The 22,837-nt window shown below is 40.1% G+C and overlaps 1 protein-coding gene across 5 annotated transcripts in view; it reads right to left on the bottom strand.

Moving 5' to 3' along the window:
- CEP89 (centrosomal protein 89) overlaps positions 1–22,837 on the bottom strand; it is a 97,153-nt gene that overhangs the window by 15,407 nt on the left and 58,909 nt on the right. For all 5 annotated transcript variants that reach the window (XR_008673709.2, XM_055368898.2, XM_055368901.2 and 2 more), the window contains 2 exons: positions 9,806–9,973; positions 8,420–8,561 (listed from right to left, as the gene is read on the bottom strand). Coding sequence is in view for 4 of the 5 variants with exons in the window: in XM_055368898.2 (XP_055224873.1) it covers positions 8,420–8,561; positions 9,806–9,973 (310 nt within the window). In the remaining variant the exon portion in view is untranslated. The remainder of the gene's footprint in view (positions 1–8,419; positions 8,562–9,805; positions 9,974–22,837) is intronic.

Consider the following 22,837-nt stretch of genomic DNA (forward strand, 5'->3'; position numbering starts at 1 on the left):
AGGCACACACACAAACACACACACACACACACACACATACACCAATACAAAAAATTAGAAGAAGTGACTGTTACACTTGATTTGCAGAAATCAATGAAAGGACATAATAAACATGACAAAGCAAGGCAATATGACACCTCCAAAGGAACATAATAATTCTCCAACAGCAGATTCCAACAACAACAAAAAGAAATTTATGAAATGCCTGAAAAAGAATTAAAAATAATGATATTAAAGAAGCTCAGTAAAATATAACAGAACACAAATAAACACTATAAAGAAATCAGAAAAACAATTCAGGATATGAATGAGGAATTCACCGAAAAGACAGATATAAAAAAGAACTAAACAGAAATCCTGGAACTGAAGAATTCAATGAATAAAATAAAAAATACAATTGAGAGCTTCAGCGATAGACTAGATCAAGCAGGAGAAAGAATTTCTTTTGCTTTTGAAATACTCAGTGAGATGAAAGAGAGAGAAAGAGAGAGAGAGAGACAGAGAGAGAGAGAAGGAGCAAAAGAAAGAGAGAAAAATTAAAAAAAAAAAATGAAGCATGCCTTCTGGTGTTCCAAGGGGTGAAAAGAAGTTTAATGGCATAAAAAACCTACTCAACAAAATAAGTTGAAAACTTCCCAAGTCTAGCAAGAGATTTCGAAATCCAGATATAGGAAGCTCAGGTTCCCAAAAAGGTCTTCTCCCCATGACATTATAGTCAAACTGTCAAAAGTCAAATACAGAATTCTAAATATATATATGTGTATATATATATATACACATATATATATTTAGACATATATATTTAGACATATATATATATGTCTAGTTACATATAAGGAACTCTCAAAAGACTAACAGCGTATTTCTTTCTTTTTTCTTTTTCCTTTTTTTTTTTTTTGAGATGGAATCTCACTCTGTTGCCCAGGCTGGAGTGCAGTGGCACTATCTCAGCTCACTGTAGCCTCCGCCTCCCGGGTTCAAGCAATTCTCTGGCCTTAGCCCCCAAAGTAGCTGGGATTACAGGCATGTGCACCACCACACCCAGCTAATTTTTGCATTTTTAGTGGAGATAGGGTTTCGCCATGTTGGCCGGGCTGGTCTTGAACTCCTGACCTCAGGTGATCTGCCTGCCTCAGCCTCCCAAAGTGCTGGGATTACAGGTGTGAGCCACTGTGCCCAGCTAATAGTGTATTTCTCAGAAGAAACCTTACAGGCCAGGAGAGAATGAGATGATATATTCAAAGGGCTAAAAGAAAAAAAAAAAAAAAGCTGTCAGCCAGCCAAGAATACTATACCCAGCAAAGTTATCCTTCATAAATGAAGGAGTAAAGACTTACAGATAAGCAAACACTGAGAGAATCTGTCACCACTAGACCCATCCTACATGAAATGCTTACGGGAATCCTATACCTGGAATTGAAAGGACGATATCTACTATCATGAAAATACATGAAATGATAAAACTAACTAGTAGAGCAAGCACACAAATGAGGAAGAGAAGGAACTCAAATGTTATCACTATAGAATAATACGATAAATAAGAGGAAAAATGATATACAAAACAACCATAAAACAATCAACAAAATGATAGGAGTAAGTCCTCGCATATCAATAGTAACCTTGAATGTAAATTAATTAAATTTTCCACTTAAAAGATACAGACTGGCTGAATGGATATCAGAAAAAAAAACACAATCCAACTATGTGCTGCCTACAAGAAACACATTTCACTTGTAAAGATCCATACAGACTGAAAGTAAAGGGATAAAAAAAAATTCCATGCAACTGGAAACCAAAAGCAAGCAGGAGTAGCTATACTTGCATGAAATAAAACAAACTTTAAGTCAAAAACTGTGTAAAGAAGGTAATATTATAATAATAAAGGGATAAATTCAATAAGAGGACATATACTCTAAACATATATGCACCCAACACCACAGCATCCAGGTATATAAAGCAAATATTATTAGATCTAAAAGGGGAGATAGACTACAATACAATAATAGTTGGGGACTTCAACACCCTACTCTCAGCAATCAGATCATCAAGACAGAAAACTAACAAAGAAACATTGAATTTAACTGCACTTTAGACAAAATGACCTAATAGACATTTACAAAACATTTCATCCAATAACTGCAGAATACACATTCTTATCAGATATAGAACATTGTCTAGCATACACTGTGTGTTAGGCTACAAAGCAAGCTCAACAAATTTAAAAATACTGTCATCATGTCAAGTATCTTCTCAGACCATGGTAGACTAAAACTAGAAAGCAATAACAAGAGGAACTTTGGAAACTGTACAAACATATGAAAATTAAACAACATGTTCCTTAACAATGATTGGGTCAATGAAGAAATTAAGAAGGGTATCAAAAATTTCTTGAAACAAATGAAAACTGAAACACAACATACCAAACACAACATACCAAAACCTATGGGATACAGCAAAAGCAATGCTAAGAGGGAAGTTTATAGCAATAAATGCCTGCATCACAAAAGTGGAAAGATTTCAAATAAACAACCTAATGATGTACCTCAAGGAACTAGATAAACAAGAACAAACAGAACCCAAAATTAGTAGAAAGAAAGAAAAAATAAAGATCAGAGCAGAACTAAGTGAGGCAGGGTGAAACGTTCTTATAGTCCCAGTGACGCAGGAGGCAGGAGGATTGCTTGAATCCAGATGTTCAAGGTCAGCCTGGGCAACATAGTGAAAATCCACTGCTGATAAACTGAAAACCTAGAGAAAATGGATACATTTCTGGACAACATACAACCTACAGAGGCAGGATAAGTAAAGTTATGAGACCATACTGACTTGTTCCCTTTAGTGAAGCCCCGCATGCTCCTTTCTCAGTGGGCTCCTTTCATGTGCACCCTTGTATGTCAGCACCTAACTTATCTTAGCAAGATAAGTAGTCCCACAGGATCCCAGCCAACTACCAGGTGGTTACACTTTCCTGATACCCAATATGGCCTAGGAAAAAGAACAAAAATCCCTTAATTGTAATGTAGCTTCCCCAGTCTCCAGCCAATCAACACCAAAAGCCCAAGAAGCTATTAACTACCAATTCCTGCCTGGGCAGGGCTAAAGACATCTCCAGGGTCCTGCATATACAGCTAGGCACAAGGTTTAGCTTACAGTGACCTTTTCCTCATTTTAATAGTAAAAAACACACCCTAGGTGGAGGTTTTATATGCTAACTATACATGTGATACATGTTAGAGCATGTACATGCTGAGTGCATGCACCAACCATAGTTCCACCTTTCACACTTGACCTCACCAATACTTTATGAATATGCATGCACAGCTCCTGTATTTTGCATCCCCTTAAAATATTAGGGTCTGTCTCTTACTCTGACTCTCAGAGTGACTTCTGCTTTGCAATAGACTTCTTCTCCTGCTCTTACTTTGGACTAGCTCTCAAATTCTTTTGTGCAGTGAAGTCAAGAACCTGAACTGGCCCATCGACAACACTACCAAGATTGAATTAGGAAGAAATAGAAAACTTGAACAGACCATTAACAAATAATGAGATTGAATCATTAATAAAAAGTTTCCCAACAAAGAAAAGTCCAGGACCAGATGGTTTTTCTGCCAAATTCTACAAACCTTACAAAGAAGAACTAATACAAATTCTCCTCAAACTATTCCAAAAAAATTTAAGAGGAAGGAATTCTCTCTAATTCTTTCAGGCCAGCAATACCCTGCTACCAAAACCAGACAAGGCCACAATAAAAAAAGAAACCTACAGGCCAATATCCCTAATGAACACAGATGCAAAATCCTCAACAAAATACTAGCAAACCAAATTCAACAGTACATCAAAAAAAAATATGCCATGATCAAGTGGGACCAAGAGATGCAAAGACGGTTCAACATACACAAATCAATAAACATCATAGATCACATCAGCAGAATGAAGGATAAAAACCATATGAGCATACCAATGGAAACAGAAAAAAATTGGATAAAAATTCAACATCCTTCGTGATAAAAACACTTAATAAACTAGACATAGAAGGAACATACCTAACATAATAAAGGCCATATATGACAAACCCACAGCTAACATCATACCGAGTAGGGAAAAGCAAAAAGCCTTTCCTCTCAGAACTGAAACTAGTTAAGGATGACTACTTTCACCACTCTTATTCAGCACAGTACTGGAAGTCCTAGCGAGAGCAGTCAGGCAAGAGAAAGAAATAAAAGTCATCCAAATTAGAAAAGAGAAAGTCAAATTTTTTCTCTTTGCCAATGACATGATCTTATATTTAGAAAAAACTAGACTTCACCAAACGACTCTTAGATCTGATAAAAAAAAAGTTTAGTAAAGTTGCAGAATACAAAATCAATGTATAAAGATCAGTAGTGTTTCTATACACCAATAATGAATTCCCTGAAAAAGAAATCAAGAAAGCAATCCCATTTACAATAGCTACAAAAAAATACCTAGAAATAAATTTAACCAAGGAAGTTAAAGATTTCTACAAGGAAAGCTACAAACACTGATGAAAGACAATGAAGCTGACTCAGACTAATGGAAAGACATCCCATGATCATAGATTCGAAGAATTAACATCATTAAAATGACCAGACTCCCCAAAGCAATCAGCAGATTCAGTGCAATCCCTATCAGAACATCAATGACGTTTTTCACAGAAATAGAATAAACAATCCTACTTTATACATATGGAACCAAAAAGGAGCCTGAAAAGGCAAATCAGTCCTGAGCAAAAAGAACAAAGCTGAAGGTATTACCCTACCTAACTTCAAAATACATTACAAGGCTATAGTAACCAAAATAGCACAGTATCAGTACAAAATCAGACACATTGGCCAGTGGAACAGAATAGAGAACTCAGAAACGAACCCACATATTTACTGCCAACTGCTTTTCAACAAAGGCACCAAGAACACACACTAGGGAAAGGACACCCTCTTCAATACATGGTGCTGGGAAAATTGGATATCCATATACAGAAAAATGAAATTAGATCTCTATTTCTCATCATATGCAAAAAATCCATTCACAATGGTTTAAAGACTTAAATCTAAGACCTGAAACTATAAAACTACTAGAAGAAAACATAGAGGAAGTACTCTAGGACTTTAGACAAAAATTTCATGGCTAAGACCCCAAAAGCACAGGCAACAAAAACAAAAATAGACAAATGGAACTATATTAAACTAAAAAGCTTCTGCACAGCAAAGGAAACAATCAATACAATGAAGAGACAACCTGTTGAATGAGACAAAATATTTGCAAAATATTCATTCAACAAGAGGCTAATACCCAGGATATACAAGGAACTCAATTCTCTCTGTCTCTCTCTCTCTCTTTTTTTTTTTTAAGGAACACAACTCTTAATAGCAAACAAACAAACAAAACCAATCCCATTAAAAAGTGGGCAAAGAATCTAAATAGACATTCCCCAAAAGCAGACATACAAATGGGCAACAGGCATATGAAAAAAATGCTCAACATCACAAATCATCACAGAAATGCAAATCAAAACCACAATGAGATATCATCTTACTCCAGTTAGAATGGCTATCATTAAAAAGACAAAAAATAACAGATGCTGATGTCAACCTAAAATAATCAAAAGGGTGAGAATCTAGTTTAAAGAGAGTTTATTCAAGCACAAAGTTTGAGGACAGGCCACCCAGGAAGTAGATTCCAAAGAACAGAAGTCTGTGTTCTGAAGTGCACAAGTTTGGGATCGCTAATAGGACCACATGTAGGAAAAAGCTTAACAGAATTTCAGTGTCTTTCTATGTAAGACTGAATGCATAGTTACAACAATCTAATTAGTTGAGGCAGTCTTTTTCTTTCAGGAAAGGTATATTTAACATTCCACATTGAAGATGTAACAGTCATGGGGTCATGGGTGCCATCTGGTCTTAGGTAAAAGAACAATAAAGGAAGCAAGCAGTTCATCTTTATAGATGAGTGACTGGAAGGAGGAGAAGGTCTGGTCTCTGGTCTCTCCTAGTCATTTACAAAACAACAGCAATGAGGAAGAGAACTAATCTATAAGAAGCAGAATAGCCAACAAGCTACATTGCTCAGTCTCCAGGGCTTAACTTCCCCCTTTGCATAATACATTTACAGGGTCCTGAAATTTTTTTTCTTTTCTTTTTTAAAATTGAGACAGGGTCTTGTTCTATCACCCAGGCTGGAGTACAGTGGAATGATCGACCTCCTAGGCTTAAGTGATCCTCCTTCCTCAGCCTCCTGAGTAGCTGAAACCACAGGCATGCACCACTATGCCTGGCTAAGTTTTTCATTATTTGTAGAGACAGATTCTCCCTATCTTGCCCTTGCTGGTCTCAAACTCCTGGACCCAAGTGATCCTCCCACCTCAGTTTCTCAAAGTACTGGAATTACAGGAGTGAGCCACCAGGCCTGGCCTGAAATTTTACTCTATTTTATTACACTGGTGAGGATGTGGAGAAAAGGGAACTTTCATACACTGTTGGTGGGAATGTAAATTAGTACAGCCATTATGGAAAACAGTATGGAGGTTCCTCAACAAACTAAAAACAATTACCATATGATCCAGCAATCCACTGCTGGGTATTTATTCACAGGAAAGGAAATCAGTATATCAAAGGGATATCTACACCCCCATGTTTATTGCTGCACAATTCACAGTAGCAAAGATATGAAATGAACCTAAGTGTCCATCAATGGACAAACAGATAAAGAAAATATGCTCTATTTACACAATGAAATATTATTTGGCCATATAAAAGAACAAAACCATGTCATCTACAGCAACATGGATGGAACTGGTGGCCATTATGTTAAGTAACATAAGCCAGACCTAGAAAGATAAATATGGCATGTACTCATTCATATGTGGGGGCTAAAAAAGTTGACCTCATGGAGGTGGAGATTATAATGATAGCTACCAGAGGCTAGGATGCATGTGGGTATGGGTGTGTTTGTGGGGAGCTGGGGGGCAGGGGGCTGAATGAAGACAGGTTGCTTAATAGGTATAAGCATACAGTTAGATAGACGAAATAAGTTATCATGTTCAACAGCAGAGTAGGTTGACTAAAGTTAACAACAAAGTATTGTATATTTCAGTATAGCTAGCAATGAGGACTTGAAATATTCTCCACACCCAGAAATGATAAATGCTCAGCTGGGTGTGGTGGCTCACACCTGTAATCCCAGCACTCTGGGAGGCCGAGGTGGGCAGATCTCTTGAGGCCAGGAATTCAAGACCAGCCTGGCCAATGTGGCAAAACCTTGTCTCTAGTAAAAATACAAAACCTAGCCAGGTGTGGTGGCATGCGCCTGTAGTCCCAGCTACTCAGGAGGCTGAGGCACAAAAATGTCTTGAACCCAGGAAGCGGAGGTTGCAGTGAGCCGAGATCACGCCACTGCACTCCAGCCTGGGTGACAGCGTGAGACTCCGTCTTAAAAAAAAAAAAAAAAGATAAATGCTTGTGGTGATGGATAGCCCAAATACCTGACTTGTTACACATTCTATGCACATTACAAAATATCACATGTACCCCCACATGTGCATGTAAATATATTTAAAATATTTTTTAAAATGTAAAAATATTATGCATTAATAAAAAGATACAATTGTTTAAAAAGAAAAAAATATTTTGTAACATTTTTTGAGAATGGTATCTCAAGACTGGTTTAATTAGCATTTCCTTTTTTTTTTTTTTTTTAGGGACAGGGTCTTTCTCTGTCTACCAGGCTGCAGTGCAGTAGTACAGTCATAGCTCACTGCAGCCTTCAACTCCCACACTCAAATGAACCTCCTACCTGAGCTTCCTGAGTAGCTGAGACTACAGGTGCATGCCACCACGCCTGGCTAATTTTAAAATTTTTTTTTGTAGAGATGGGTTCTCACTATGTTACCCAGACTGGTCTTGAATTCCTGGGCTCAAATGATCCTCCTGCCTCAGCTTCCTGAGTAGCTGGGACTACAGGCACACAGCACCATGCCAGGGTAATACAGTTGAAATTTTAAAATACAGATGGTTCTCGACTTACAACAGGGCTACATCCTGATAAACCCATCATAAATTGAACAAACTGTATATCAAAAATGCATTTAATCCTGGCAATACAGCAGATGGTTCCCAACTTATGATGGTTCAATCTACATTTTTTAAGCTTTATAATGGTGTAAAAGCAATGGGCATTCAGTATCAATGGTAACTTCATTATGAGTTGTAAGGAGTTCCTCAATTTATAATAAGATTACTTCCCAATAAATACATCATAAAGTCGAAAATTCCTAGGTGGAACCATCCATCGTAAGTCAGGGAGTGCCTGGATAAAGCTTTTAATAGATCATTTTTTAAAATACTCTTAAAATCACATTTGCATATTAACTCAGTTTACTTGATGTAACCTTCAGGAAACTTACCAAACACATAAGACTGTCACGTTCCTGGGTTATATTTTCTGCCAGGCCAACAAGGTTTGCCAGGTACTGATGAGCAGACATTTCGTTCCCCATGGCTTTTTCCACCTGCTTTTTGAGGACCTCAATTTTCTTTTGAGATTTCCTAGAGAGTTACCCCAAATGGTAGAATAAAAAGCCCATTAGTTTACATGGCTAGAGCACGGGGGAATATCTGTATTACAAAAACAGCAAGAATGTTAGCATTTAAATGCTATTCTTCAGCAACCTAAATCTTCTATTAAGTTTCAAGGTGAGAAGAGGTAACTGAATTTAATTTGAAACCAAGCATAATTAGTGACCCCAACTCAAGTGAATAAGAGGAGTTGCAAATGTCTAACAATGAATAGGTTCATTTTTTTTTTTTTTGAGACAGTCTTGCTCTGTCACCCAGGCTGGAGTGCAGTGGCATGATCATGGCTCACTGTAACCTCCGCCTCTCAGGTTCAAGTGATTCTCATGCCTCAGCCTCCTGAGTAGTTGGGATTAGAGGCATGCGCCACCACAGGCAGCTAATTTTCTGTATATATACATATATATATTTTTTTAAGTAGCCAGGGCTTCTCTATGTTGGCCAGGCTGGTCTTGAACTCCTGACCTCAAGTGACCTGCCCATCTTGGCCTTACAAAGTGCTGGGATTACAGGTGTGAGCCACCACACCTGGCCCATGGGCTCATTAAGTATTATTCTATTAACTTTCTGGCTTATGTTATAAAAGCCACTTTCGAAAAAAAGATCCAGAAATTCCAAAGTAGACTTTTAGGAAATGGTTAGAAAAGATCTCCTAGAACTTTGAATCTTAGGGTTATCAATATGACCATCAACCATATTTCAATTATAGACTTTAGAAATGTTGGTTAACATTGGTTAACAGCAACAATACTTATTATAGTCTGATATCCAGTAATTTCAATTACCCTTTTCCGTTTTATAGCCACTATTAGAAAAAGAAAAGATTAAAAGAAATGAAATGGAATATTCTTCATTTGTCTTTTTTTTTTTTTTTTTGAGACAGGGTCTCACTCTGTTGCCCAGGCTGGAGTGCAGTGGCGTGATCTCGGCTCACCACAACCTCTGCCTCCCAGGCTCAAATGATTCTCCTGCCTCAGCCTCCCGAGTAGCTGGGACTACAGGTGCGTGCCACTACCACCTGGCTAATTTTTGTATTTTTAGTAGAGACGGGGTTTTGCCATGTTGGCCAGGCTGGTCTTGAACTTCTGACCTCAAATGATCGCCTGCCTCAGCCTCCCAAAGTGCTGGGATTACAGGAGTGAGCCACTGCACCCTGCCCATTTGTCTTTTTTAACTGTTGAAAATAAAAGCAACTTAAAGGAAAAAAAGACACAAACCTATTGATTTTCTGTGTTCGTTCAAGTTCAGCTTCCAGTGCTTTGTTTTGCTCTGTCAAACTGTTCTTCTCTAACAGCAGGCTCTTCTTCTGCGCTTGCAGGACTGTCAGCTTCTCCATCAGCTCCTCCATCTCAGCCCTTTCTTTCTCTTCTTCCTTCTGTAACTGGCTGAAGGACAAAAACATTACATGCTCGTATCCAGCACAATGAAGCTAAAATGGGGCAGTCACATAACGAGGAAGATGAGTGATAACAGCCCAGCCCTCCAGCCCCTGGGTGGGTCACTTGGAATGCCTCTATGGAAACATCTCCCCATCCTGGGCCCTAGAGGACCTGGGACCAAGCTGCTAGACCACGGGAGAGAGGGTGTGGCTGGGCACACACTACGGGTGTGTCTGTGTGAGACAGGGTCTCACTCTGTTGCCCAGGCTGGAGTGCAGTGGCACAATCATGGCTCACTGCAGCTTCGAACTTCTGGACTCAAGCAATCCTCCTACCTCAGCCTCCCAAGTTGCTGGGACCACAGGCACACATGATACCTGGCTAATTTTTGTATTTTTTGTAAAGATGAAGTCTCACTATGTTGCCCAGGCTGGTTTCGAGCTCTTGGGCTCAAGTGATCCTCCTGCCTTAGCTTTCCAAAGAGCTCGGATTACAGGCATGAGCCACCACACCTGGCCACACACTTCTTTGATGGTGATGATCTAACCTCTTTTTCTCCCACAGTTTTGGCTTATGTCTCTGTCTCTCTGTCTCTCTCTCTCTCTCTCTCTGTGTGTGTGTGTGTGTATGTGTCTGTGTATACCCTATTCCTTCCAAAAAATCTAAGATAGCTCTATTTTTTACATGGTTATAAATGCCAGATTTATTTAAAAAAACCTGCTAAAACAATTTTTCCATAATAATGTAATTATAAATACATGTTTTTAAGACAAAAGAAACAAAGAACAAAGGGGCACTTATTTTGCTGAACACCAGCTTGGGTGTTACCGAATTTGCATAGAGAGTAACTTGGGACAGGGGCTGCATCCTTTACCAGTGCAGCAGGAATACACAACAATATATAATTTTAAGGTTTGTCAACTGTAACTGTAAAACATACAAAATCCAAGATTCATTTATTTCACTGAAAACTTATTTAACTATTATTTTATTGGATAAATTGTTGAACTGGATTCATGATAAAAGGTTAAAGAAGAATGTTGAAAATACCAAGACTTCTGCTTTCAGCCAAGATAGAGTTACAGAGACCAGATTTACTCCTCAGCTAGAAAACCAGGCAAAACAGAAGAAACAACAGTTTTCGGACTTTGGACAACAGGCGAGGCAGGACTGTGATCCCAAAGGGAAGGGAAAACAAGGTGAGTGCTGCAACTGCTCCCTCCACCTTCCTGTCTGGCAGACACCTGCTGAGCCCAGGAGCCAGAGATCCAAGAGCAGGAAGGTCAAGGCAGCTGGAATTTCCAGGGCAGGGCAGAGGGCGTTTCACGGAGGGAGAAAGGCCTCTGGAGACCTTGAAGGGTCTTTGGCTGGGTACTGATCTGTCCGTGTGTGAGAGGAAACTGCCTAAAGCCTAGGAAAGAAACACTACAAACAGTAGGCAGAACAATTTCTGACATGCACAAAGAACAGGAAATAGTTCATACCCCACCAGTCAGAACGGAAAGGCCTTATAATAAAAGAGATATTGGATAGAATCCTTAGAAGAGTGTTACTGTCTTAGTAGTGGGGCTAACTTAGCCCTAAGACTAGAGGTTGCTTTGGGCCCACCCTAACAAAAATCAGCTTTGAAAGAATCCAGCTTAGCCACATGCAGTGGCTCACGCCTGTAATTCCAGCACTTTGGGAGGCTGAGGTGGGAGGATCCCTCGAGCCCAGGACCTCAAAACCAGCCTGGGCAACATAACAAGACCCTGTTTCTACAAAAAGAAAAAAAAAAAGAAAACAGAAAAGAAAGTAAACAAATAAATAAATAAAGAATCCAACAATTCTCTAGTGGCTTAAGTGTGCACCAGAATGAAATCTAACACTATTTAAAGCAATGCGATATGTCTAACATCCTGTAACATAAAATCTACACCATCCAGCACCCAATCAAGCATGAGAATAAGCAATAAAATATGATCCATGATCAGGAGGGAAAAAAATCAACAGAACAGATTCAGAAGTGAGAGAGATGATGGCGTTGGCAAACAGAGGTTTTTAGAAAAACATGCTCCTACATTTGAGAAAGAAGAGAAAAATAGCATGCTGGGGACAGAGATGGAGAATACAAAAAAGACTCAAATGGATCTTTCTTACAGAGATGGGAAAAATCATTACACAAAGTGAACAATATATTGGATGGGACTAACAGCAGATTAGATTGTAGAAGGATAGATTTTGTGAAGTTGAAGAGATAGTAATAGACACTGTCTGATTGAAGCCCAGAGAGAAACAAGTGTGGGCTAAAAGTGAACAGAACGGTCAACAGGACAACATCAAGCAGTCCAGGAAAGGTGAGAGGGAAAAACAGAAGAGACCGTTCAAGAAATAATAGCCAAAAGATTTCCAAACTTGATGAAAAATACACACTGATAGCCCCAAGAAGCTTAATGAACTTCATGTAGAGTAAAGAAACCATGCTGGCCGGTGTGGGGTCCCCCACTGTAATCCCAGCACTTTGGAAGGCCAAGGCAGGAGGCTCCCTCAAGGCCAGGAATTTGAGACCAGCCTGGGCAACGTAACAAGACTCTGTCTCTACAAAAGATTTAAAAATTAGCTGGGAGCAGAGGCACATGCCTGTAGTCCCAGCTACTTGAGAGGCTGAGGCAGGAGGATCACTTGAGCCCAGGAGGTCAAGGCTGGAGCAAGCAGTGATTGCACCACTGCACTCCAGCCTGTCCAACAGAGCCAGACCCTGTGCAAAAAAGGGTCTGAAAGAAAGAAAGAAACCATGCTAAGACATATCCCAATTAAAATGCTGAAAAACAGTGACAATGAAAAATTCTTAAAAGAAGCCTCAGAGAAAACACACATTATCTTCAGAAGAATACAGATAACCGTGACAGCAGATTTTCATCATAAACGATGCAAGCCAAAAGACTATCAACAGCCAGCATCTTTAAAACTGAATGGAAAAAAACCCACAAACTACCAAAAAACCTGTCAGCTTGGAATTCTTCACCCAGTGAAATCATGTAATCAATAAAGTTTCATAATTTTCCCAACGGAAGTACTGTAAATCTTTCCACATCTATTTGTGAAGCTTTGTCAATGGTTCCTTCCTTCTTTTTAATTAAAAAAATTTTTTCTCATCATGATAGCCCATCATTACCTTAGTTTTCAAAATATCATTTTCTTTTTTTTTTTTTTTTTTTTTTTTTTGAGATGGAGTCTCACTCTGTCACCAGGCTGGAATGCAGTGGCGCGATCTCCACTCACTGCAACCTCCGCCTCCCAGGTTCAAGCGGTTCTCCTGCCTCAGCCTCCCAAGTAGCTGGGACTACAGCATGTGCCATCACACCCAGCGAATTTTTGTATTTTTAGTAGAGATGGGGTTTCACCCTGTTAGCCAGGATGGTCTCGATCTCTTGACTTCATGATCAACCTGCTTCAGCCTCCCAAAGTGCTGGGATTACAGGTGTAAGCCACCAGGCCTGGCCCAAAATACCATTTTCTACACATTTTTTTCTACAAAGAAATACAATTAATTTTTATAAATTTTCTGTTTTGAACAATTTTGCTAAAACCTCTTATTTTTAATGATTTGTAGATTTGTTTTCTACAGATAGAATTATGTCATTTATGAATAATGACACTATTGTTTTCCCTTTTCCCAAACCTTCTAAGTTTTTCATGCCACGTGTGTCAGTTACCACTCGGTAGCCAGTGCTGTTAATGTTGTCAGAAATGGTGTCAGAGGGCAACCTGGTATTGTTTCCAATCTCAATAGGAAAGCTTTCAACATTTCCCTATTTGGTGTGATCTTTATTGTAGTTGTATTTTTTAATAGAACTTTAGAATGTTAGAATTTAATAGAAGTTTTACATCTACATTCATAAGTGAAATGAAAAGTAATTTTCCTTTCTTATACTATCACTGTTGGGTTTTGGTATCAAGGTTATACTAACCTCATTAGATTAAGGAGCATTAATTCTTTTTCTGTTTCTAGAAAGGTTTATGTAAGACTGAAATTATTTCTTCCTTGAATATTTGTAGAGCTCTCTAGTAAAGGTATCCAGGCCTGGAGTTTTCAAAGGAAGATTTTTTTTTTTTAATTCAATTCTTTTAATGATTATAGGACTATTCAGGTATTCTTCTTCTTGAGTCAGTTTTAAGGTAAGCTTTTCAAAGAATTTGACTATTTCATCTAAATTTTCAAATGTATTGACAAAAATTATTTCTAGGTGCACACAAATTTAAATTTGTGTGAATTCTACTTGGTAAATTGAGCCTTTTATTTTTGTGAATCATCCTCTTTGCTTAGTATTTTTGTCTGTTCTGTTTGAGACAGGGTCTCACTCTGTTGCCCAGGCTAGAGTACAGTGGTGCGATCACTGCTCAGCGCAGTTTCAAACTCCTGGGCTCAAGTCATCCTCCTGCCTCAGCCTCCTGAGTAGCTGGGATTACAGACGGTAAGCCATCACACCCAGTTAGTTTTTAAATTTTTGGCAGAGACAAGGTCTCCCTATGTTACCCAGGCTGGTCTTGAACCTCTGGACTGAGCCACCATGCCTGGCCTAAGTAGTATTTTTTAACTTAACATCTACCTTGTTAGAGATTAAGATCTACCATGTCTATTTTGGTTTGTACTTGAGTAGTACCGCTTTTCCTGCCCTTTTACTTTTGACCTTTCTCTATCCTTATGCTTGGGACATATATCTTAAAGACAACACAGATGTGCTTTAGTTTACACTGTGACATTCTTTGTCTTTTAACTGGAGCATTTTATCCATTTAGCGTATCTACTGCTGGTACGTTTGGCTTTAAATCTAACATTTTACTTTTTGTTTTCTATTCGCCCCTTGCCCACCTTTCATTTTCCTGCTCTTATTTGGATTGTTTTTTAATCATTCTTTTTACCCCCATACTAGTTTAAAAGTTATATACATTGTTTCCAGAAATTTCATCATGCATATTTTCAAATTATAAAATTAGTCAACACTTTTATCCTCTTCTAATGATATAAAGACTTTAGAACACAAACTCCATGTGCCTTGTGCCTGATTATATGCTATTATTGTTGTGCCTTTTAATTTTATGTATTCTTAAATCCCCAAAGATATTATCATTTTATAGACTCAGTGTTCATTACATTTATCTATATATTTACCACTATCATTTACTTTCATTTTACTTCCTTCTTGCTTCTCAGGCATCCTGCCTTGAATCAACCATCCCCTCCTCAGGGGCCTCCCTTGAACATTGTATCTAAAGCAGTCCTCCTGACTGCAAGTCTCTCTCCATCTTATTATACTCATATATAGATATATATATAAATAGTAATAGTTACATATATAAATATATATACATACATATAATATATATATAAACAACATCTTTAAGAGTAAGAATTCTTAATTTTGGCTATTGCGTGTTTCAGTTCTAAAAATTCTATTTGTTTCTTTTTCAAATCCACTATGTCATGTTTTGTAGTTCCCTGAAGAAATTTTAGAGCTTCTCTGTCTCAAACTCCTGGGCCCAAGAGATCCTCCTGCCCTGGCCTCCCAAAGTGCTGGGATCACAGGCTTGAGTCACTGCGCCTGGCCTCACCCAGGACTTTCTTAAAACCCTCCCAGATGAAATGAAACACTTTTATTCCCTGTGGCTTAAGGAAGAAAGACCAGGGGCCAGGCATGGTGGCTCATGACTATAATCCCATCACTTTGGTAGGCCAAGGCAGGAGGGTCACTTGAGAACAGGAGTCCAAGACCAACCTGGGCAACAGAGCAAGACCCCATCGCTGCAGAAATACTTAATAATTAGCCCCGCACGATGGCGCGTGACTATAGTCCCAGCCACTGGGGAGACCGAGGCAGGAGAATCGCTTGAGCCTGGAGTTCAAGGCTGCAAGTGAGCCATGATTGAGCCACTTCACTCCAGCCTGAGACAAGATGAGATCATATCTTAAACTAAAAGAAGAGAATAAAGATCACACATTTTAGTCTAACATTCTGAGGACAGTCCATAAATGCTTTCCCTCCAAACATGTCTGTGGTTTCTCTATTTTTTTTTTTGACGGATTCTCACTTTGTCGCCCAGGCTGGAGTGCAATGGCGTGATATTGGCTTACTGCAACCTCCACCTCCTGGGTTCAAGCCATTCTCCTGCCTCATCCTCCTGAGCAGCTGGGACTACAGGCATGTGCCAACACACCTGGCTAATTTTTGTATTTTTAGTAGAGATGGCGTTTCACCATGTTGGTCAGGCTGGTCTCGATCTCCTGACCTCAAGTGATCTGCCCACCTCAGCCTCCCAAAGTGCTAGGATTATAGGCGCATGCCACCACACTTGGCCAATTTTTGTAATTTTAGTAGAGACAGGCTTTTGCCATGTTGGCCAGGCTGGTCTCGAACTCCTGACCTCAACTGATCCACCTGCCTCGGCCTCCCAAAGTGCTGGGATTACAGGCATGAGTCACTGTGCCCGGCCCCATTTTTATCTTTTCTACTGTATTTTGACTGTACTTTTTCTGTTTAGATATGTTTAGATACACAAAGACTTACCATTGGTTTACAGTTGCCTGCAGTGTTCAGTACAGTAACATGCTGTGCAGGTTTGTAGCCTAGGAACAAACAGCTCCACCATCTAGCCTCGGTGTGCAGGAGGCTATGCCATGTGGCTTCGTGTGAGCACACTCTGTGATGCTCACACATGATGAAATCACCTAATGATGAGTTTCTCAGAATGTATCCCCATTAAGTGACACACGATTGTGTTTTGATAGCCCCCTAGATGTAAGTAAAGAAGGTATAAAAAGTTTAAAAAGAAGTCATTAATGGTGAAGGCAGGGGGAGAAATGACCATTTTAAAATAACAAAGATGCCACCAAATCTTTTTTCAGTGGAAATTGGAGAAAGACATTTGTGGCTCAGAATGAACTGGCTGGGGAGGGAAAGCCTTTATGGCAGCTTTGGCTGAACAGCTTTGGGCTCAGAGTCAATAGGTGGGTCGAGGGTAGAGGAATGAGAAGGATGGAGCCGGGAGTGTGACCCTAATGGGCTGTCCCGCGGAAGGGGCGGTGTTTGGAGAGAGAATTTATAACATGGAAGAGGGGCAGGAATTCATCAGAGCTAGAATATGTGGAATTCCATGAAGACCTAGTGAAAAATAGACAAAATGAGGAGTAGGAAACTGAGTGTTTTTGTTTTGGCTACAGAAGCTGAGGACACCTTGGAGCTTTGGAGGGCACTTCGGAGGGCAAGGGAGCAGAAGTGCCCTCCGACAGCCTCCACTAGGGAGCCCCTTCCCATGTTGGCATCATAATAGAGATAGGCCACATGCAGAATACTCACTGATTTATCAGCAAAGCAGCTGCTGAACCAGAGCTCACACCGGGGGAATGTCTGGGGAGGAGTTTGGGAAAGGGTTATGCCTCAGGCAAAGGTGAGGTCATAAGGACAAGATTTTTGTGTAGGGATAAAAGGGCTCATTGAACTTGTGCGGGGCAAGCCTCGAGGTGTGGTGTGTATGTGTTCTTTCACCTACCCTGGTTGAAAAGAAGGCAAATAATGGGTATTTTGTCTTGCTTTCTCTGCCCATTGGCAACCCTGCATGGAAGGAACAATGATGCGGGAAATGGCACAAGCTCATGTTCCTGGTGAGCTGTCAGTTGGCTTTGGATTGGACTGACGGTCACATGTGGAAGCAGAGATGGCTCTCTTTGCTTTTACTATTTTCTAGAAAGATTGGACTTACTCAAGATGAAGGTGGGAGAAAAGCAAGGTGTCAACCCACTTCTCTAAGGAAATTTAGCAAACTCTTTTGGGGAGAGCTAAAGATTTAAGGGGACAGGTTGTATCTACAAAGGGAAGCCTTTATCCTGGCTTGTGGGAGACCTGTATCCTAAAGTAAAGCTGACCATTGCATGCACCTTATCTATATACACAGAGGCCTGCTCAGCAGCCAGGGAGATGCCTGCACAGGGAACCACCAGGGCAGAAAATCCCTCAACTGACACAGTACACACCAAGTACCAGTAGTTCCTCTTCCTAAAATCAGAACAGATGACTAGATGTGAACAAGCAACAAGGGTCATTAGGCATGATGAAAGAAATTGCAACATGAAAGAGAGATCCAGATAAGCAGAGAAGCTCAAGGGAAACTGAGATAACAGAGGACTAAGGAAGTTTTAAAAGAACAAAATGCCATGAGAAAAGAACGTACAGTCACTAAATAAGAGCCAGACTAAACATGATTACCAGAATTTAAAAATTTTAAATTTAAAAATTTAAAAAATATCACAAGGGCTGAAAGATATATTTGAGGAATCTCTCAAACTAAGTCTAGTCTCTCAGAACTAAGGAAACAAACGATTGGGAAATGGAGAGAAAAGGTACTAGAAGTGGAGGACCCATCCAGGAGGTCCAGCCTTAGGTCATCAGGAACCTCAGAAGGATACGAGAGACACTAGAAAGGAAGAAGTGAACAGCTGAAGGGCATCTGCAGACCTCTGAAGACCTTGGTGGATTCACTGCAGAGGTACCCACTGCAGCGAACGAAAAAAAGACCCCCACACCTACACATATCCTAGTGAAATACCAGTCAACCTAGATTGATGAGATAGGCCAGATGCAGTGGCTCATGCCTGTAATCCCAGCACTTTGGGAGGCTGAGGCAGGCAGAATGCTTGAGGCCAGGAGTTCAAGACCAGCCTGGCCAACACGGTGAAACCCCGTATCTACTAAAAATACAAAAATTAGCCAAGCGTGGTGGCACACTCCTATAATCCCAGCTACTCAGGTGGCTGAGGCACAAGAATTGCTTGAACCCAGAAGGCAGAGGTTGTAGTGAGCTGAGATCGTGCCACTGCACTATTCCAGCCCCTGGGTGACAGAGCGAGACTCTGCCTCAAAGAGAGAGAGAGAGAGCGAGAGAGAGAGAGAGAGGGAGGGAGGGAGAGAGGGAGAGAGAGAGAGAGAGAGAAATGGTACACCTGTACAGGGCACTTAACCATGAATAGAGCTTGCAGGACTGGAAAGAAGTTGCTCTGGGTGAGTCAGTGAGTGGTGGGTGCATGTGAAGGCCTAGGACATTACTGTACACTCTCGTAGACTAAATACTGTACAATTAGGCTACATTTAAATTATTTTTAAAATTGTTCTTTCTTCAATAATAGATTAATTTTAGTATACTGTAACTTTTTACTTTATAAACTTTTTAATTTTTTAACTTTTTGACTTTTTTATAACACAGCTTAAAACACACATTGTACAAATATTTTCTATTTTTATATTCTTACTCTCAAGCTTTTTTCTATTAAAATTTTTTTTAAAACTTTCTAGACATTTTTTTAAAAAATGAAGAACAAATGCCACAGGAGCCTAGGCCTGCAGAGGGACAGGATCATCAATGTCACTGTCCACCACCTCCATGTCTCATCCCACTGGAAACTCTTCAGGGTCAGTAACGTACATGGAGCTGTCACCTCCTGTGATAACAATGCCTGCTTCTGGACACCTGAAGGACCCGCCTGAGCCTGTTTTACAGTTAACTTTATTTTGTTATAAGTAGAAGGAGTACACTCTAAAATAACAATAAAAAGTAGGGTAAATACATAAACCAGTAACACAGTCATTTACTATCATTATCAAGTATTATGTACTGTCCATAACTGCATGTGCTAGGCTTTCACAGGACTGGCAGTGCAGTAGGTTTGTTTACACCAGCATCACCACAAACACAAGAGTAATGCATTGCTCTACGATGTTACAATGGCTGTGACATCACTAAGTGATAGGAATTTTTTGGCCCCATTATAATTGTATGGGACCACTGTCGTATATGTGGTCCATTGTTGACTGAAGCATTGTTACGTGGTACATGGCTATATGTTTTTGTAGTTATGACACAGCCACAAAAACACATTGGTCGCAGGAGCAGATGTTTGAGAAAAATAAAATTATAAAGATGAACATGATTTCAAAAATGTTTCCTTCCTCTGCTACAACAGAAAAGCACATGTCTGGCCACACATGGTGGCTCACGCCTGGAATCTCAGCACTTGGAAGGCCAAGGTGAGTGGACTGCTTGAGCCCAGCTCAAGATCAGCCTGGGCAACATGGTGAAATCCTGTCTCTAATAAAAATACAAAAAATAGCCGGGCGCTATGGCACATGCCTGTGGTCCCAGCTACTCAGGAGGCTGAAGCGGAGGATAGCTTGAGCCTAGGAGGTGGAGGTTGCAGTGAGCCAAGATCGTACCACTGAACTTCAGCCTGGGTGACAGAGGGAGATCTCATCTCAAAAAAGAAAAAGAAAAGCACGAGTCTGGCCTAGTCAGCATGTAATAGCAGAGTCAAAACCAGGCTCCAGTAATTGGAATCACTAGCATTTACTTAAGCACCAAGCTTCACATGCACTAGCTCATTTGTGGCCCCACACCAACGCTATGGAGGGAGAAGGAGGAGTTGGAGAGAAACAGAAGTCAATAGGTATTCAGTCAACCATTTTGAGCTGAAAGGCTCACCGTTTAAAACATTATTTGCCCCTTATTACAAAAGTGAATAGGACACTTGGAAATATAAAAACATACAAAAGGCCAGGCTGGTGGCTCACGCCTGTAATCCCAGCACTTTGGGAGGCCTAGGCAGGCGGATCACTTAAGGCCAGGAGTTCAGGACCAGCTTGGCCAACAAAATACAAAACTAGCCGGATGTGGTGGTACATGCCTGTAATCCCAGCTATGAGCGGGGCTGAGGCATGAGAATTGCTTGAACCCAGGAGGTGGAGGCTGCAGTGAGCCAAGATCACGCCACTGCACTCCAGCCTGGGTGACAGAGTAAGACTCTGTCTCAAAAAAAAAAAGGAAAAAGAAGAAAATTAAAATTACTCATTGTGATGGTTAATTGTATGTGTCACCTTGGCTCGGCTATGGTGCTCAGTTGTTTGCTCAAACACTAGACGTTGCTGTGAAGTATTTTGTTGATGTCGTTAACATTTACAATCAGTTGACTTTAAATAAAGGAGATTTACTCTCAGTAATGTAGGTGAGCCTAATCTAAGGCCTTAAGAGCAAAAACAGGTTTCTCAATGAAGGAGTCTGCCTCAAAACTGTAAGATGGAGATCCTGCCTGGGTTTCCAATGAGCTGGCCTGCCATATGAATTTTGAGCTTGCCTGCCCCCACAACTGTGTGAGCCAATTTTTAAAAGAAATCTCACTCTCTCTCTTTTTCTCACTATCCTATTGGTTGCTTCTCTCGAAAACCCTGGTTGAAACACTTACAATCTCATCTGCCAAAGATATGTTCTATTAATATTTTCCCATTCTGCCTATCTTTTTTCTATGTACTTACAGTACATATGTAATTTTATATAGCTACACATATATAATTTTATAATTTATATAAAATATGGCCGGGTGCGGTGGCTCACGCCTGTAATCCCAGCACTTTGGGAGGCTGAGGCAGGTGGATCACGAAGTCAGGAGATCGAGACCATCCTGGCTGACACGGTGAAACCCCGTCTCTACTAAAAATACAAAAAAATTAGCCGGGCGAGGTGGTGGGCACCCGTAGTCCCAGCTACTCGGGAGGCTGAGGCAGGAGAATGGCGTGAACCCCAGGGGACGGAGCCTGCAGTGAGCTGAGATAGCGCTACTGCACTCCAGCCTGGGCGACAGTGAGACTCCATCTCAAAAAAAATAAAAAAAAATTTTAAAAATAAAATATATAAATATATAATAAATATAAATATATAAAATATTTATATATAATTATACAAAATATATAATTATACATATATTAGTTACATATATTAATTATGTATGTTTCCCATACATAATTAACATATATACCATATGTATATATACCATATGTCTCTCTCTTACATACACACACATACAGGATTCTTTTTGACATGAGAAAATAGCCACCATATATATATATTTTTGTTTGTTTGTTTGTTTGTTTTGTTTTGTTTTTGTTTTTGTTTTTCACAATGTTGCCCAGGCTGATCTCAAACTCCTAGGCTCAAGCAATCCTCCTACCCGGACTATTACCAATTGGCCAATTACCAATTACATACATACCATACATAGGTATATATATATACGCACATACACATGTAATTATACAAACACATACATTTATACATACATACTAGAATGATCAACTCATTTCACTTTGCTTAGGACATTCCCAATTTTAGCACTAAAAGTCCCACATCCTGGGAAACCCCTCAGTCCCAGGCAAACTGTTGTGGTTGGTTACACACACACATACACACACACTTTTTTTTTTTTTTTGAGACAAAGTCTCACTCTTGTCCCCCAGGCTGGAGTGCAGTATTGCAATTTCAGCTTACTGCAACCTCCGCCTCCCGGGTTCAAGCAATTCTCCTGCCTCAGCCTCCCTAGTAGCTGGGATTACAGGTGCCTGCCACCATGCCTGGCTAATTTTTATACTTTCAGTAGAGACAGGGTTTCACCAGGTTGGCCAGGCTGGTCTCAAACTCCCCTCATCCGCTGATCCACCCGCCTCGGCCTCCCAAAGTGCTGGGATTGCAAGTGTGAGCCACCATGCCCGGCCACACACACTTCTCAAAAAATAAAATTGTAATCATTTTCTATGTGCTGTTTTAAAACCTAAACTCCTTACTTAAAATATATTGTGGCCAGGCAGGCACGCCCCTGTAGTCCCAGCTACTTGTGGGGCTGAGGTAGTAGGAGAACTGCTTGAGTCCAGGAGTTTGAGACCAGACCAGCCTGAGCAACACTGTAAAAAAATAGACATATGGTGGCTATTTTCCTATGTCAAAAAGGATCTTGTGTCACATCATATTTAATGACTGCATTTCCTTCCATTTCAAGGATATATCCTTTCATTTAACTAA

This window comes from Gorilla gorilla, chromosome 20 (assembly GCF_029281585.2).
Source record: "Gorilla gorilla gorilla isolate KB3781 chromosome 20, NHGRI_mGorGor1-v2.1_pri, whole genome shotgun sequence".
In the NCBI taxonomy this organism is placed as follows: Eukaryota; Metazoa; Chordata; class Mammalia; order Primates; family Hominidae; genus Gorilla; species Gorilla gorilla.